Source organism: Panthera tigris, chromosome D1, assembly GCF_018350195.1.
Source record: "Panthera tigris isolate Pti1 chromosome D1, P.tigris_Pti1_mat1.1, whole genome shotgun sequence".
Classification (NCBI taxonomy): Eukaryota; Metazoa; Chordata; class Mammalia; order Carnivora; family Felidae; genus Panthera; species Panthera tigris.
In genome coordinates, this window is record NC_056669.1 from 70863386 (window position 1) to 70880499 (window position 17114).

The following is a 17114-nucleotide window of genomic DNA, read 5'->3' on the forward strand; positions in this document are numbered from 1 at the left end:
TGATAGCCATGAAGGCTGAGGGCAGACTAAAGCTGAGTTCTTCTGCGTGAGAATGCATGTATAATTATTACCTGACAGTGCTAAGTGTGCCGTTTGGACAGGGCATGGCCTTTCCTAGAGTCTAGAGTAGCACTTAAGCATGTGGGGTCTGGCGTGTGATGGGCTGGGTCAGAGCACGGCTCTGCCAGTTACAAGCAGGGCGATGTCACATAGTTCACTTTCCCTCTCCAAGCTTTCGTTTCTTCAACTGTAAAAATAAGACAGTAAGAACCCCCTCCTCCTAGGGGCATTATGAGAAATAAATAAGATAATGCACCTGAAGCCATCCACATGAGAGATGACACGAAGCCCAGACTCGGTAAAGGTTGGCAATAATGACTACTGGTTTCATCTCGACTCTCACAAGCCAGTGAGGCAGGATGGTGGTACCAGTTAATGTTATTCCCATTTCCTGCTTCGTTCAGTGCCACACACATATGCCGAGCATCCCGTCCTCAGCGTATCCGGTCCACTGCTCGGGGTGACATGGAGGGAGCACATGACGTGATCCCTGCCCTTATAGTCTGGTGAATGAAGCAGATATTAATAGTCCAGCAGTGAAACAGTTGAGACCTGCATCACAATGGGGGGAAAGACGGGGTAAAACAGACACGGGGGACACAAGCGCATCTAGGAGTCAGAGAAACCTACTTCAGCAGAGACATTTAGGCAGATTTTAAGGATGTGGAGCCATCAGCAAGGTGAAGAGGAGATGGGGAGAAAGGGGCCAGCATGTGCAAAGGCTGGGAGGCCGGAAGTGACAGCAGAGGGAGTGAAAGAACTAAGTGTGGCTGGGACAGTGGTTAGGACTGAGGGGGAAAGCAGGTCAGGGAACTGTGGCTCCGGGAGGGCAAATGCCATGTGCAAAGGTGCAAGGCTATTAGAACACGGGTGATGGCGTCTCATGAGGTGTTCTTGGTGTTAGTGCTGTCCTACTGGCTCTCCTACGTACACTGGCCATGCTTATACACACGTGTATCCTTTTAAGAGGTTAAGAAATGAGTCATTCCTTAGTTAATGAAAGGACAGGGACTGTTAATTAGCAACCCCCCCCCCCCCATCCCTCAGGAGACATCTAAAATGCCTGCATTTGACAGAGTTAACAAGATGGGCTCTGACTCATCAGGAGTGGGCAGCTGTCAAATGAACATATTGGCTTATTGGATTGGAAACAGTTACCTGGAGCCAAATTCAAGTTCCTTGGCTTTCTGAAACAGAAAGAACAATGTACCCCACTGGGGTCCTGGAAAGACTGGGAATAGGTGACAGCACAGGCTTTGGAGTTAGCAGACCTGGAGGGAAGTCAAGGTTCTGCCATTGACAAGCTGTAGGAATTAATGTGAGCCTCAGTTTTCCCTCCTCTGTGAAATGGGGATACGAAATAGTGTTTCTGTGAATACAAGACCGAGATGGTACGTGCAAGCACTTGATATGTGCTCGGCTCACGCAAGGTACTCAATAAAGTTTTCTTTATAGCATGCTTGAAGTATGCTAGATTTTTTATTTTAAGTTGATTGTTTTAGAGTGGTCAGATCTCTTCCCTGCCTTAAAACCCTCCAATAGATTGATGGAAGGCCACAACCTGGAGAAATGGATGGGCCAAAGTGACTACAGTAGCATTATCTATGCCCCCTTCACAAATTATTCCTAGTTATTAGCTTTGAGGTATATTGGTGGACACCATTTCCCCTAACCCATACTTTTGGAAATATCTGAAATGTAGAATCAACTCTCTTACCATGTTATACTGGACAGTTTAATGAACAGAAAATGCTGTGGACCACAATATATCAAAGTGGATAAGGATGAACAATGAAAGTGGGGATTTCTGGAAAACAATCTGAAAACTCTTTCCATTGCTACAGCCTGGAGCAGAAGGTCCATGCAGAAATGGCAGAGAACACAAGAGATCATACAGGGGAAGAGAGCAGGCCCAGCATAATAGGTGGGTGCAGAGGGCATTCTGCAGAGTCCCCTGCAGGGAGAGAAAGCCTCCTTCCTGGTTCTCACGTTGCCCGGATGGATCGGCTGCAAGTTAAGAATAGGACTTCTTTGAGCCTACCCAACACCATCTGCCGTGAAGGCTCTACACGGACAACGTGAACTTGGGAGTAGTTGGGGATGGAGGGTTGCAGAGTGCCGATGCGCAGAAAGCAAATCACCTCAGTGCGGGATTCAGGCCGGAACAGAAGCAGGACGATGAAACCATTGGGAGATTTGGACAAGATCAGAGAAGCAACATTTCCTCTAGTCCCAAGTGGCTGGGGCTTCACCAGGGCCTTAGTGAGGAAGTTAATCCCCTAACCACACTGTAAATTATTTATAGCTTGTTGCATAAATAATTATGCTTGAATTAACTGTTTAGTAAACAGTTTACAAATCACTGCAAGGCAGAGGTTAGGTTAACTTTAAATGAATTTATGTGTTGTTTTTATTAAGACCTTAGAGAGCCTTCCAGGTTGGGTTGGAGAGAGGTGTAGGGGTTTGGTGGCCCCAGCTGACATGCGGTGACAAGATTCCTTCAATGTTCAGGAAGAATTCTCCTCTTCGCCCAGAGTGAAAGAAACCTGGGGTGCTCACAGTGGCTTCCAAGGCCTTGCATGATCTAGCCTGAGTCTCTCCTCTGAGCTCATGTCCTACTAATCTTTCTTTTGCTCTAACCACGTTCATCTCCCTGCTGTTTCTCAGACAAACCAGGCATACTCCCAAGGAGGGCCTTTGCACTGCCCGGGCCCTCTGCCTGGATTGCTCAGTACCCATACTTCAGTCAGCTTCGTTCTGTCACCGTCTTGAGGTTTTCGCTCATGTCTTACTTTCTCAGTGAGCCTGACCACTTGTTTAAAATGGCAGTAACCTCCCTGCCTCCCACATGACAATCTCATCCATACTTATTCTTTTCTTTTTTTAATTTTTTAAAATGTTTTATTATTTTTGAGAGAGAGAGATAGAGAGAGAGAGAGGGAGACACAGAATCCGAAGCAGGGGTTCTGAGCTGTCGGCACAGAGCCTGCGGTGGGGCTTGAACCCACAAACTGTGACATCGTGACCTGAGCCAAAGTTGGACGCTTAACCGACTGAGCCACTCAGGCACCCTTTGTCCATACTTATTCTAACTCCGATAGAAATGATCTGCTTTTAACATACCACAAACATTTTCATGTATTATATTTGTTATTACTATATTTGTTCCCCCTGCTCTAGAGGGAGAGGCAGACATGTTTGTTTGTGTTGGTCACCCATGTGTCCCAAGCAGCGAGAACAGTTCCTGTACCTAGTGGACACTAAGGAGATGTCTAGTGAGTGAACATTCATGGTGGGATTTGTGTGAGTATGTGGGCCACATATCCTGCATGGATCCTGGGAGCACCTGGATGTTTCTGGAATGAAGTGCTACAGGAGGACAGCCCAGAGAAAGGGACTGGACACCAAAGGATAAATGGGCTCACTAAACTCAACATGCCTCAAATTGAACTGTCTTCTGAACTTGTTTCTCCTCTCCATTCTGTGGCACAAGTGAAAAGTCTGGGGCTCAGCTTTGACTGTCCCTCTTATTCATCATTGGTGTGAATCAGCATCCGGGATCAAGGACCATCTGGAATGATTGTCCTCCAGCATCGCACTGGTGTCATTTCCTTCTCCTCTCATACTCGAAAGTGATTTTGCAGAATGGAAGGTCTTCGGCTCACACTTTATTTTTCTGCGTATTTTAAGTATGTCCTTCTACTTATTTTCTAGTATAAAGCATTGCTCTCACACACAAAAATCTGATGATAACATAATTTCCTGTCCCTTTCAAGTAACATGCACTTATTTCTAGATGCACAAAGCATTTCCTTTCTTTCTTTTTAAAAGTCCAATAATCTTAGTAGAATAGGTGTTGTATATTTCTTTTTACGTATGGAATATGGCCTTTCAATATGTAGTTCAAGCAGTGTTTTTTCCCCAGGAATGTTTTCCTAACTTATAGCCTTTCACATGTATTTTGTTGCCGTGTTTTGGGTTCCTTCCCTGGGAACTCTTATTGTATATATATTGGGTCTTATTTGTGTATCTTTAATATTTGTCACATCCTCACAAATCCTTTTAATTTCTGTCTTCATTTTCTTTTTTTTAAACTTTTATTTATTTATGCAGTAAATTTGAATTCAATTCTTTTTTTTTAATTTTTTTACTGTTTATTCATTTTTGAGACAGAGACAGAGTATGAGTCGGGGAGGGGCAGAGAGAGAGAGAGGGAGACACAGAATCTGAAGCAGGCTCCAGGCTCCGAGCTGTCAGCACAGAGCCCGATGTGGGGCTCGAACTCACAGACTGTGAGATCATGAGCTGAGCTGAAGTCAGACCCTTAACCGACTGAGCCACCCAGGCACCCCTGTCTTCATTTTCTTTTAATTTAAAACATTTTTGTTTCTTTTTTGCATTTGATTTTCGTAAGGCATTATCTCATGTTTTCGCCTTGTGTAGTCTTTGTTTCTAAAATGACATTTTCTTTTTGTTTCTAATTCTTTTCTTCGTTAAGATAGCTGAGGTTTCATGCTTCTCTTTCACATCTTATATCATTTTTTAAAATGTTAAGCTTATTTTGAAATCGTGTATACATTTTAGTTTCCTTCTGTTTTGTGAGTACATTTTCCTGGAATTTTCTCATTGTAGGGATATTATTTTGTTATTTCTTCTCTTTTGAAAATAACCATGCATGGGGTGAGACCTGGATAATTTTTGCGTTGCTCATTTTTATGTGAAATTAGTTGGCATGCACTTTGCGAGGGAGGCGGGGTTCAGGAAAGCTGTTCTAAATCCATTGACCTCCATCCTCTTCTGTTTCCGTGTCAGGTTCAAAGTAGGGTGCTCTGCTTTTCCCAGAGTTCCTGGCTCTCCTTCCACCTCCTACATGGATCTGAATGAACAGCTCTCGCCTTTGATTCTGAGGCCTTTGTCCTGCCCAGTTTTGATTTTGCCCCCAGAAGTTTCTTCTTCACATGGCACTTCTTCGTTGTAGAAGAGATTCCTGTTAGGCTGTTTTTGAGAGTTCCTAGTAGGCGCCTTGCATGCACTTGCTACTGGAGAGGGAAATCCCCTTCAGGTTTCAGCTACTCTTCTGGAATTGGCATGCTGTGCTTTCCAATAAATATCCTGCGGGCTCTGGTCTCTCATATTCATCAAACGCTATCTTATTGGGTCCTCCTTTTTCCTCTTGTACAGATGATACTGAGAAGGTCTTGTGGCTGTTAGTGTTTGGTCCCCAGCTGCTGATATTTTGAGGTTTGCGGGGATATTTTTATCATCTAGTGTTTATCCAAAGGGCTTTGGTTTTGTTATCTTTGCTGTTCTGTCAATTTTTCACGTGGGGATTTAGAGAGATCTAAAAACTGCTGTCACGGGGCGCCTGGGTGGCTCAGTCGGTTCAGCGTCCGACTTCGGCTCAGGTCATGATCTCAACGGTTCGTGGGTTTGAGCCCCGGGTCTGCTTCAGATTTTGTGTCTTCCTCTCTCTCTGCCCCTCCCTCACTCATTCTCTGTCCTCTCAAACATAAATAGACGTTAAAAAAAATTAAAAACTGTGGTCACTACTGCCTTCTTACCAGAATTTTCTTTACTTCTCTACTTTTAAGTAATTAAGTTCTGATGATACAGCTGCTTTAACTGAAACTGCTCTAATAAGAACTAACACATGTGATACTTCCTGTCGGACATTATTCTCAGCACACGTACACACATATATTTGCACGTGTGCATGTATATGTACGTGTACCCATCCACTTCACTTCATAATCACAGAAAGCCTGGGGGCACGGTGCTGTTACCATTTCCTTTCCACCAGTGAGGAAACTGAAGCCCAGAGAGGTTATGTGACTTGCCCAAAGTTATGCGGGTAGCAAGTGACTCCTCTGGGATTTAATCCAGGCAATCTGGCTCCAGAGGTCATGCTGTCATGGGAACAGTGATACCCAACAGAAGCCACATGATGCTTAGGAGACCCAGTGGCATGCCTGGCTCTGATGGTGGCACGATGGTATCTAGAAGATGCAGCAGGAAGAGACTAAGTGGTGGCTGTGACCAGCCTGAGTTGTCTGGTGGAGTCAGCATGATGGCACCCAGAAGGAAAGGTAGCCACGCTGGGTGGGCCTGGCAGGACCTGACAGCCAGAGTAATACTCTGTGTAATGGTGCTAACAGAAGAAAAGATGATAGATTTGGGGGAGAATCTACAGTTGACTTTTGAACAATGCAGGGGTAAGGGGCACCGACCCCCCCCCCCACAGTTGAAAATCTGCATATAAATTTGACCCCTCCAAAACTTGTTAACAGCTTAATTGACTGAAAATCTTCCTGATAACATAAAGCTGACTAACACATAATTTGATTTTATATATTGTATATAAATTGTATATATATACATATATATAAATATATTTTTTATATATATTATAAATATATTTTTATAATTATATTAGTTTAATTAATTAATTATAAATATTTTTATATATTTATAATTAATTATAAATATAATTATATTATATAAATATATATATATTTATAAACATATTTATATAATATATAAATATATTTATAAATTTTATAATATATTATATATACAATTTTATATATAATTATATATATTTTTATATAAATATATTTATATATATAAATGTATATTGTATATAATTTGTATATATAATATATACAAATTAAATATAATTTGTATATATTATATATATATCATATGCTATATTCTTACAATAAACTAGGGAAAAGAAAATGTTACTAGGAAAATTATAAGGAAGAGAAAATACATTTACAGTACTGTGTTGTAAAAAAAAAAAAAATCCACATTTAAATGGACCTGTGCAGTCCAAATCTGGGTTGTTCAAGGGTCAAGTGTATAGGAGGTGAGCAGTGGGGATGTATGGCGCATGGTGTTGGGATGAGAATGTGGGTGGGTTATGTTTATTTATGTTTGTCTCTCCTCTTAGATGGTGTGAGTGTCCTAAGGGCAGGGTTCACCGGCACAAAGCCTGGCACATGGTCAGCATCAGTAGTGTTTCAGTGAATCTGGTTGAGCAGGGATTGTCTGAGAGGTACTACTTACTGTTTTAAGCCTTATTGAACTGGGTGAGAATATTTTGTTTGTTACTGGTGTCATATGGGGACAGGCACTTCCCGAAAGAGCTAGGATCTCCCTTTAGCCACTCCCCCAGAGCTTGAGTGTATATATCCACACCTTACCATTTGCCTGCAAGTTCTGAGAGCTGGGACTGTGGTTACTAAGGGTCCAAGCTTTATGCAACTCGAGCACTGCTCCGTGGAATATTGTCATGTTTGTAAAATGACTTGTGCAGAAGATTTCTCTGCTTCTACTGACACCTGCTTCAAGTATTTCTTTTTATTTCAATTTATTTTATTTTAGTTTTTTATTTTGAGAGAGAGAGACAGAGACAGAGACAGAGACAGAGACAGAGACAGAGAGGGAGACTCCAGGGGGAGGACAGAGAGAGAGAATCCCAAGCAGGCTTCATGCTGACAGTACGGGGCTTGATCTCACAGACCGTGAGATCATGACCTGAGCAAAAATCAAAATTCAGACACTTAACCAGCAGAGCCACCCAGGCACCTTTCAAGTATTTCTATTTAAAACAAAAATTTTTATCATGGTGTCTTTTGTGGAATGTACTAACCCAAGTCTTAAACTGTACCTCATTACGGGGAACTCACCTATGCTTTGCCTGACGTACCAGCCAAAGATAGAATCCACATCTCCCGAAATGTAATCCAGAACAGAGGACTGGGTGAGTTCAGGGGGTTCTTATGTTCCAGGCCAGAGCACTCGTGCCCATCTTATAACACCCCAATAAGTTCAGGAAATATCCCCAGCTGGTGTGGCAAGGCTTACAATCCATGTTTCCCAGGCAGTTTCTGGTTTACTTGATTGGTAAATATTTATTGATTCATACTATGTGTCAGGCCTTGTGCTGAGTGCTGGTGATGCTGAGCTAAGTCAGTACCTGCCTTTGAGGACATCTCAAAGTTGGTGGGAGATAGGGACTGCTGGAGGAACTATAGAGTGTGGCCAGTAGGGAGATAGGCTTTGGAATCGGGTTGCCTGTGGGGAGCTCTGGCTCTCTTAAGTCATGTAAGTCTTCTGCACCTCTGTATTTTCATCTGTAAAGTGGAGACAAGGAAAAAGTACACTTAATCAAGTTATTGTGAGAATAAAATAATGCATGATAATTGCACAACCCTTGGGGTACTCTAAGGGTCCAATAAATACTAATTATTATTACTAGTGGTTTTTGTTTACCTTCCCTTTTCCTCTGCCTTCTGAGCTGCTATGTATGTATGTATGTAAGTGTGTGTGTGTGTGTGTGTGTGTGTATACATATATATATGTATATATATATATATTTTTTTTTTTTTTTCTCTAAACACAATTCTATTATCATCCCAATGGTTTAGTTATAACTTGGGCAGCTTGGGTGCAAAGCATACTGGGTAAAGTCAGGCTGAATGGGAGGCATATACTTGTCTTGAGCAGCCAGCCCACTTTCCCTTCCACCTGCTAGGGGGTCCAAACCTCTTGATGTCCTCCCAGCCCTGTTGGACTTGGCCCTGGACCTAAGGGGCCTGCTTGATGGGGCCTGAGGCCCAGTCACTGGATGGGATTAAGAGGAGGCAGGGATTCATGGGCTTACTAATCTTCTCAGTTTATTCTTCTCAGTATGTTTGTTTGCTCCTTGGGGGAGAAAGAGGAGGTATCTGTTTAAACAATCTCTAGAAATGGAAGTTATTTTAAGCCCATTCTTAAAGAAAACCAGATTCTGCTTTCCCCAAAGGTGCCCCTGTCTGTCCTCATCTCTGTGGCTGTCACCCTGGAAGGCGGCTTCTGCAGTGGGGCAGGCTGGAGTGGGTTTGGCCTGAAAGCAGCAATCGCAGCTCTGGGTCCCAGGATCCTGGTCCACCCTCTACCACAGAGCTTTAGGCAGAGTCAGTGGCTCACAGCTCCCTTTCATCTTCCTATTGCTCATAACCAGCCCCAGAAGTCCTTGCTTGGGAACATTGCCCTTCCTGGGTCCCAGTGTGAAGGCTGTCTCCTCTTGCTCTCCGCTCCTCTCTGTCAACTTCTTCTTCTTCTTTTTGTATATGTGTGTGTTTTGTTTTTGTTTTTGTTTTTTGTTTTGGTTTTTGTTTTGGTTTTGGTTTTGTTTTGATGGGTGGCCAGAGTGGGAAGCAGTAAAACAAAGGAGTTAAGTGTAGACTCTGGAGTGACTCTGGAGTGATAGAGATAACGTTTCAGTGTCAGAGCTACTACTTTTCCCCTGAGTGATTTTACTTCCTTGCGTCTCCATTTCCTCATCTGTAAAATGGGGACAATAATAATACTTGCTCGGACACTTGTCTTGAAGAGTAAATCAAACAACTCATGTAAAGCACTTAGCATAGTGCTCAACATGTGGAATGTACTCAATAAATTCTAGCCATTTTTACAGTAATTACTGTAGGTGTTCAAGTGTTACATGGGGGAAGGGAAGCAGAGAACTAACATTTTTGAACATTTCTTTATGCCATGTGATGTCTTAAGTCCTTCACATTCACCATTTGATTTAATTATCTCATCTACCTTATATGGAAGGTTCTATTATATTTTTACAGATAAAGAGATTGAGGCTCAGAGAGGTTAAGAAATGTAATGAAAAGATTAATGTACGTTGTTAAAAAAAAAAAAAAAAAAAAAGTCAGGATACCAGTTATCCTGGTTGGGGAGTGACCAGAAGGGGGCACAAGGGAGACTACAGGGATGCTGGTGATATTTCTCATCTGATTCCTGGATACACGAGTGTGTTGACCTTGTGAAAATTCATCAAACTGCAGCTTGATATAATTTGTTCATCTTTATGTACATATGTTATCTCAAAAAAATTAAGAAAAAGAAAAAAAAATCAGCAGCTGCTTGCCTTCAGCCACACAGATTATAAGCATCAGAGCCAGCTCTTTATGCCCTCCACATGTTAATGTGCAAGCCTTGTTGGCCTGGGCATTTTCTTATGCTCAAGGCTCTGATGTAGTAGTCTGTTCCAACCCAAGGAAGCTCTGGTTCAAAGCCTATTCAGGCAGCTAAGGAGGGAGCAGGATCATCATGGGCCACCTGAAGGCCTGACTCCACCAGAGCGAATGTCCCTGAGGTAGCTAAGCACGGATGATGCGGACCCCGGAGGCCTGCCTGGGATGCACCTGTTGGTGGGCTCCAGGGAAGATCATGGGACCAACTGGAAGACAGAGCCCATCAGGTTTGCCATGCTCCTTTCACCCGAGAACAGCTTTCATCCCCTAACCCAACTGGGGACCCCATTTCCTTCCACTTCCAGGTTCTTTGAGGGAGTTTTCCACTCCTGGCTCCTTGGCCAGCTTCCACGTGTCCACTGGGGCTTGGCTTCTCTAGGTCTCCTTTCTGTGAGGCTCATGACACAACGCCAGAGAGACATCCGGTCTCCGCCTGTGCTTCTGGTTGGGGAAGAAGCAAACAGAAGTGCAGTTCCTCCTGGGGGGGAATGAAATAAGGAACCCTCAGACCTGTCAGCTGGAGTCCACATTTCTCCCCAAGCATCATTTTTTTTATAAAGAAACTTAAAATTTTTAAATAGTTTTGGATTTACAGAAAGTTGCAAAGATAGAACAGACTGTTCCTGTATACCCCACACCCAGTCCCCCTGATTGCTAACACCTTCAGTGAACATGGTACATTTATCACAGTGGAAGAACCATTGGTCTGTTACTATTAACTAAGCCCCAGACTTTATACGGCTTCCACTAGTTTTCCACGAAGGTGCTTTTCTATTTCAGGATTCCATCCAGGATATCCTGTTATAATTAATCATCACGTCTCCTTTGTCTCCTCTACTCTATGACAGTTTCTCAGTGTTTCCTTGTTGTTGATGATGCTGACAGTTTTGAGGAGTACTGGTCAGCTATTTTGTAGAATGTCCCTCAGTCGGTCCATGATGCCTTTCCCATGATGAGACTAAGGTTATGTGTTTTGGGGGAAGAAGCCCTTCTCATCGCATCATATCAGAAGCACATGCTGTCAGCATGGCTGGTCAGCAGTGAGGTGCGTTTTGATCACTTGAGTAGGGTGGTGATGTATCAGGGTTCTCCACCGCAAAGTTACTTTGTCTATACTTTTCTTCTTTGGAATTGAGTCATGAAATGCAGCCCACGCTCAAGCCCCATCCAAGCTGTTCTTAGTCATCGAGTTTATCTGATGCAAGGCTTGTAAACACACACAATCAGCTCACTACTTGCGCAGGTAGAGATATACAAGTTCCAAGCCAGACGCCCAGACGTCGGCATACAGATAATATAGACAGACACCCAAATGAGTTCATATCCACAAACACAGACACTCATAGGCACAAATAACGCAGATACTAGAGAAATCAATAGTTTTGTCATTCCATTTCTCTTACCAGCCAAGCGATAAATCAACTGGGATTTTAATTAACACAGCTTCTGAAATCCCACTTTCTTTCTAATTCTTAAAGATCTTAAAGAACAAGAATAGAGTATGCCTCCATGTGAGATGGGAGTGGAAGGGGTGACAAAAATGTGAGTCTGGGATTTAATCAGGCCTCCCGGGAAGGGCCCAGGCCGGAGGCAGTTGGTGGCACCGATTCTCTTTTTCTCCCTTCCTAGCTCTTACATGGCTCTTCTGGGTCCAGGCCTGAAGGAAGGGGGTGTGAGTGTGTCCCGCCGGAGGGGTCCAGAGCTTTTCCCTGCCCAGCACCACACACGTCCTCTGTGCCACGTGCTGGTCCCAGGTGCTGTGATTCAGCAGCTCATAACCCCTATGTTTGGGAGGAAGGAACAGCTGAAGCCTGGGCTGTCTCACCAGGAGGCAGCATGTAACTTGCCTTTGTTATTGACAGAAGGAGGAGGAAGGTTGCTAGAAGGACAGAAATAATAGCTGTCCGCTGAAGTGTTTATGGAGTGAATGCGTCAGTGAGTGAGTGACTGGTTCATTCCTTGCCTCTTAGAAGCTCTTCTGTCAGGTTGCTTCCATCCTCTATCTCTAGAACACAATGATCGTATATTTGTCCAGCTTCTCTATCCCCTTTCTAATCATGTTAGTTTTGGAGCACCCTTTGAAAGCATTATTTCCAATAAGTGCATACCATCTAGATAGCCGTGTAGCTGTACGATAGCTTACATAACAACATAACCAATATTTGATATGTAGGCTATTTCCATTTGCTTCTTCTTCTTTTTTTAAAAGTTTATTTATTTATTTTGAGAGAGAGAGAGAGAGAGCAGGGGAGGGGCAGATAGAGAGAGGGAGAAAGAGAATCCCAAGTAGGCTCTTCAGAGCCTGACGTGGGTCGTGAACTCACGGACCGAGAGATAATGACCTAAGTTGAAGTCAGGAGTCGGATGCTTAACCGACTGAGCCACCCAGGCGCCCCTCCATTTTCTTCTTATTGTAAATATCATCTGCTACTGTGCCAGACTTCATTGCCTGTTGTTTGTCCGGTCATCTGCTCCCCAGACTTCTGTGCCTCAGTCTTATTATCTGCAAATTGGAGATAATGGAAAATAAGAGGGTTAAGGTAAGTGAACACAAGAAACAGTGATGAGCATAGAGTAGATGTTTAGTCAACATCAGATGGCCTGAAACGGAAACCTTTGGAAATCGTGGAGTGTTGACAGCCATCGTGGTGCTGTTCCCGGCTGCAGGCTGCACCTGATGCAGGTGGACTCGGTCCAGCGCTGGATGGAGGACCTGAAGCTCATGACCGAGTGTGAGTGCATGTGCGTCCTGCAGGCGAAGCCCATCAGCCTGGAGGAAGATGCACAGAGCGACCTCATCCTGGCCGGCGGCCCTGGCCCCGGAGACCCCCTGCAGCTGCTTCTCAAGAGGGGCTGGGTCATCAGCACTGAGCTGCGCAGGATCGGGCAGAAGCTGGCCCAGGACCGCTGGGCACGCGTCCACAGCATGAGTGTGCGTCTGACTTGCCATGCCCGCTCCATGGTCAGCGAGTACAGCGCTGTCAGCAGGAGCTCCTCGCAGGAGATGGGCCAGGTCAGCTGCCCGGGGCTGGGCGTGCGCGGGCACTTGGAAGGGAGGTACCTTCTAGAAGGGTGGGTGTGAAGTGTGTGGAGTTTGAACTTTTCCTGCTCCAGGGCCGCCTCCTCCTTCCAAAAATCAGGGAAGAGAGTGAGGACCTTTCCTGAGTACCTACCATGCACTAGGCATCGAGCTAGGTGTTTTTGCACACATCTCATTTAACCTCTACTGCATGAGAAGCAGACATAACCACTGTGAGAAGCCATACAGTGGTTCAGTATACCCACTGGAATGTCAGACTGTCTGGGTTCAAATATCAGCCCTGCTGTGTGACCTTCGCAAGTTACTTACCTTCTCTGTGCCCCAGTTCCATCACCCTGATGAGTATAATAATAGTATTTTTTTTCATAGTTGTGTTGTGAGGACTAATGCATTAAAATAGTTGATGAGAAATATTAGTTAGTATTATTGTCCTCACTTTATACATGAGGAAACAAACCCAGAAATCCTAAGTACTTTGCCCAGAGTTATGCAGTGAGTGGTGTAAGAAGAATTCAGTCTAGGTTTTTCTGATTCCAAAGCCTCTGATGTTGAATCTTTTCCAAGCCCATAGTGAACCATTGAAAATCCCCCTCTGGCTTTCACTTCCCATCTTAATGCTTTACCCTTTTCCTTGTCCCACTTTACAGATAGTAAACTTCTATTCATCCTTTGAAGCCCAGCTCAAATGTCCCTTCCTCTCTGAAGCTTCTTAGATCCCCCAGCGTTAACTAAGTGCTTGTTTTCTGTTTTGAGCTCTCAAACAGCTGATGATGGTGTCTTTTGCCATCCATACGACACTGTGTTACAGTTTATGTATCTATTTGCAAAATCGGATGATTTGATTCTTCATCTTTATACCCCAGAAGGCCCCATATAGTTGTTGATCTTCAACCAATGCTTGTTGGGTTGAGTAAACTTGATCTATTTCTTCTACAGATTGAGAAACTGCTGATGGAGAAATGCTCAGAGCTCTCAGCGGTCACAGAGAGGTAAATCTGGAAGCTGGGTAAGACTGGACAGCCTGCCTTCAGGCACAGGAAGGAGCTGGCATCTTCTTCCAGAGGGAGAGTGAAAGTGGGAAGGCCTGGTGGTGGTCTGAGAGTTTCCTTTTGCTGACGCTTATCAACAACCTTGAAAGACTCCCTTGGGATTTTCTGCCCATTTTAAGGTCCAAAGAGAATGTAAAAGAAGAGAGAGGCCCAGGCATAGAAAGTAAGAGGATTATTGAGGGCTTGTAAAAAAGAAAAAGAAAAAGGTTTCCCATAGCTTTGGGAAGCCTCCACTCTACCCGCAAAGTCAAGGCCAGGTGAAAGCAAACACTCACACCCTGTACTCACATACACATAGACAAGGATTTCACAGACACGTACCTGCCCATACACAGATATATAAACACACACTCGTGCGCTCACAGAAATACACTCACACTCTTTTCTCTGTATCTCACACACATAAACATATATACGTTTACACTCAGACACATACAGACACTCAGCCTCACATGTATACACACCCAGGTGTATGTTAACACTCTCCCTTACTTTTTCCAACCCCATGCCCTGTAAGAGAAACATAGGGCTTGGCATCCCCCAGCACGCCCAGGGGGTCTTTGCCCTTCCAGTGGAACATTCTCAGGCCACAGGGATAAATTTAAACCTGATCCACCCCATATTCTTCTTGCCTGGGGAGAAAATTTATAACTTTTTTTTTTTGGTTGGTTTTTTAATTTGAGAGAGAGAGAGAGAGAGAGAGCAAGCACGAAAGAGGGGGAGTGGGGCAGAGGGTAGGAGAGAAAAAGAGAATCCCAAACAGGTGCAATGCTCAACTTGGAACTGGACAAGGGGCTCGATCCCATGACCCTGGGATCATGACTTGTGCTGAAACCAAGAGAAGGAGGCTCAACTAACTGAGACACCCAGGTGCCCCTAGACAGCCATTAAAAATTTTTTTTAAATGTTTATTTATTTTTGAGAGAGAGAGGCAGACAGAGCATGAGTAGGGGGAGAGGCAGAGAGAGGGGGACACAGAATCCGAAGCAGGCTCCAGGCTCTGAGCTGTCAGCACAGAGCCCAGCGCGGGGCTTGAACCCATGAGCTGTGAGATCATGACCTGAGCTAAAGTCAGATGCTCAACCAACTGAGCCACTGAGGCGCCCCGAGATAGCCATTTTTTAAAGGTCACAGGTATTGCCTTACACTTTGAAAGTGAGCACTGGGCTCACTTCTCTCAAGGAGAAGCTCAGAGGTATGGATTTGATCACTTTCTGATGGCCTTTCTTCCTAGGAACATGGACTGTTAGGTCCCATTTCTGGCCAGCACTTCTCTGAACACGAGGCGGCCAGAGTACAAGCAAGCTATTGAATATTCCATCTCTGGCTCCCCTGGAGCTGATGAGTTCTTCCTAGGTTACTCACATTACCACCAGGCCTGCGACAGGCCCAGATCTGACTTCTGCAATGGCTCTGAGCTGAATACCTGCCCCTTCCAGTGGTCCACTCCATGGTTTCTTTTCCCCAGGTGCCTCCAGGTGGAGAATGAGCACGTCCTGAAGTCGATGAAGGCCTGTGTGAGTGAAACGTTGAGCACACTGGGCCAGCACTTTGGCCAGCTGCTGGAGCTGGCCCTGACCCGGGAGGTACAGGTCAGTGCAAGCTGGGCTGTGGGGAGGGGCACTCGTGTATGTAGCCTGTAGGGGTGCGAGTGGAGGGGGGTGAGGCACTGAGCCCTATCTTGGAGGACACCCTCTTCAGACCACCAAAGTGAACTCCAGCACCTAGCAGACAGGACTGTCAGAGCTTGAGGCTTCCCCAGTTAGCCCCAATCTGCATGTTCCAGATGTGAAAACTGGTGCCCAGAGAGGGAAGAGACTTACCCAAGGTCACACAGCAAGGCTGTGGCAGAAGCTGGCATTTCCCAGCTGCACTTTCAGTATTGTTCCTACCACCTTAAATCTTCCCTGTGTGGTTATTGCCCACAGTACACAATATGGGTGCATATTGTCCTGAAAGACTTAGGGCACCTGCAGGGAATTAGCCAATTCCAGAAGTCCTGGAAATAGAAGAGAATCTGGAAAGGTCATATAGTCCAGCCCCTACCTTTAGTCAGGCTCCTGCTTGATTCTAGAAAAACGAGGGCTTTGGAATCAGACAGATCTACTTGCAAACTGGTTCACAGTGAGACCTTGGCCAAGTTCCTGAACCTCTAAAAGTCCTCATTTCCTTCATATATAAAGTGAACCCCCCCCCCAACCCCGTCAGAAGTGAAAGGAGAGGATTAAGCAAATGACATATGGAAAGAGCTTAGCACATAGTATGAGTTAAATATATGTTATTTCCCTCTCTTGCCTTTTCCTATTGTAAAAGTCTCCCAGAAAAGCAGATTGCATACGGTTTTCATTATGAAAGGTATTTACATGTTATTTATAGTTACAGAAATATTGTGTTACATATTTGCCATTCTTTTCCCACCACCAAATAAAAGCCTTCCACAAATAGCAAGTCCCTTCCCATATCAGCTTCTCTCTAAACTCAGCCTCTCTACGGAGCCCAGAGGCTTCCTTTTTCTCTCTCCTGTGTGTCTGGCTCATTTTGCACAGGGTACAGGTTCTTCCAACCTGGCTCACCTGCTGGTCAGAGGAGCTGGCCCCAGGCATTCTGACCCTCCCAACCCAGAGAGTCTGCAAAGGCCACTCTGTCCGAGGAGCCTGGGATGAGGGGAAAGATGGGGTGCTGGGGCTGACGCTTGAAGTCGATGTGCAGATGTTGATCGTCACGTACAGGGGCAGGTGGTGGTGCCAGCTGGGGCCGGCATTCCAAACTGAGTTCTTGAGTTCCAGAGGGACCCTGTGGAACATGGGAACATGGGTCCAAAGTGGGTGAAAACATCAAGGAAGCAATGAGCGAGGATACGGAAGGTAGTAGTGGGGGAGAGGGGAGCCTGGAGGAATTTTTGAGCAGGGCTACAGGTGCCTATGATGCCTT

General features: G+C 44.8%; 1 protein-coding gene across 1 annotated transcript in view; it reads left to right on the forward strand.

The window, feature by feature from the left end:
- INSC (INSC spindle orientation adaptor protein) overlaps positions 1-17114 on the forward strand; it is a 159465-nt gene that overhangs the window by 79046 nt on the left and 63305 nt on the right. Inside the window, exons 3-5 of the mRNA XM_042958024.1 lie at positions 12762-13107; positions 14071-14123; positions 15652-15775. Coding sequence (XP_042813958.1) covers positions 12762-13107; positions 14071-14123; positions 15652-15775 — 523 coding nt within the window. The remainder of the gene's footprint in view (positions 1-12761; positions 13108-14070; positions 14124-15651; positions 15776-17114) is intronic.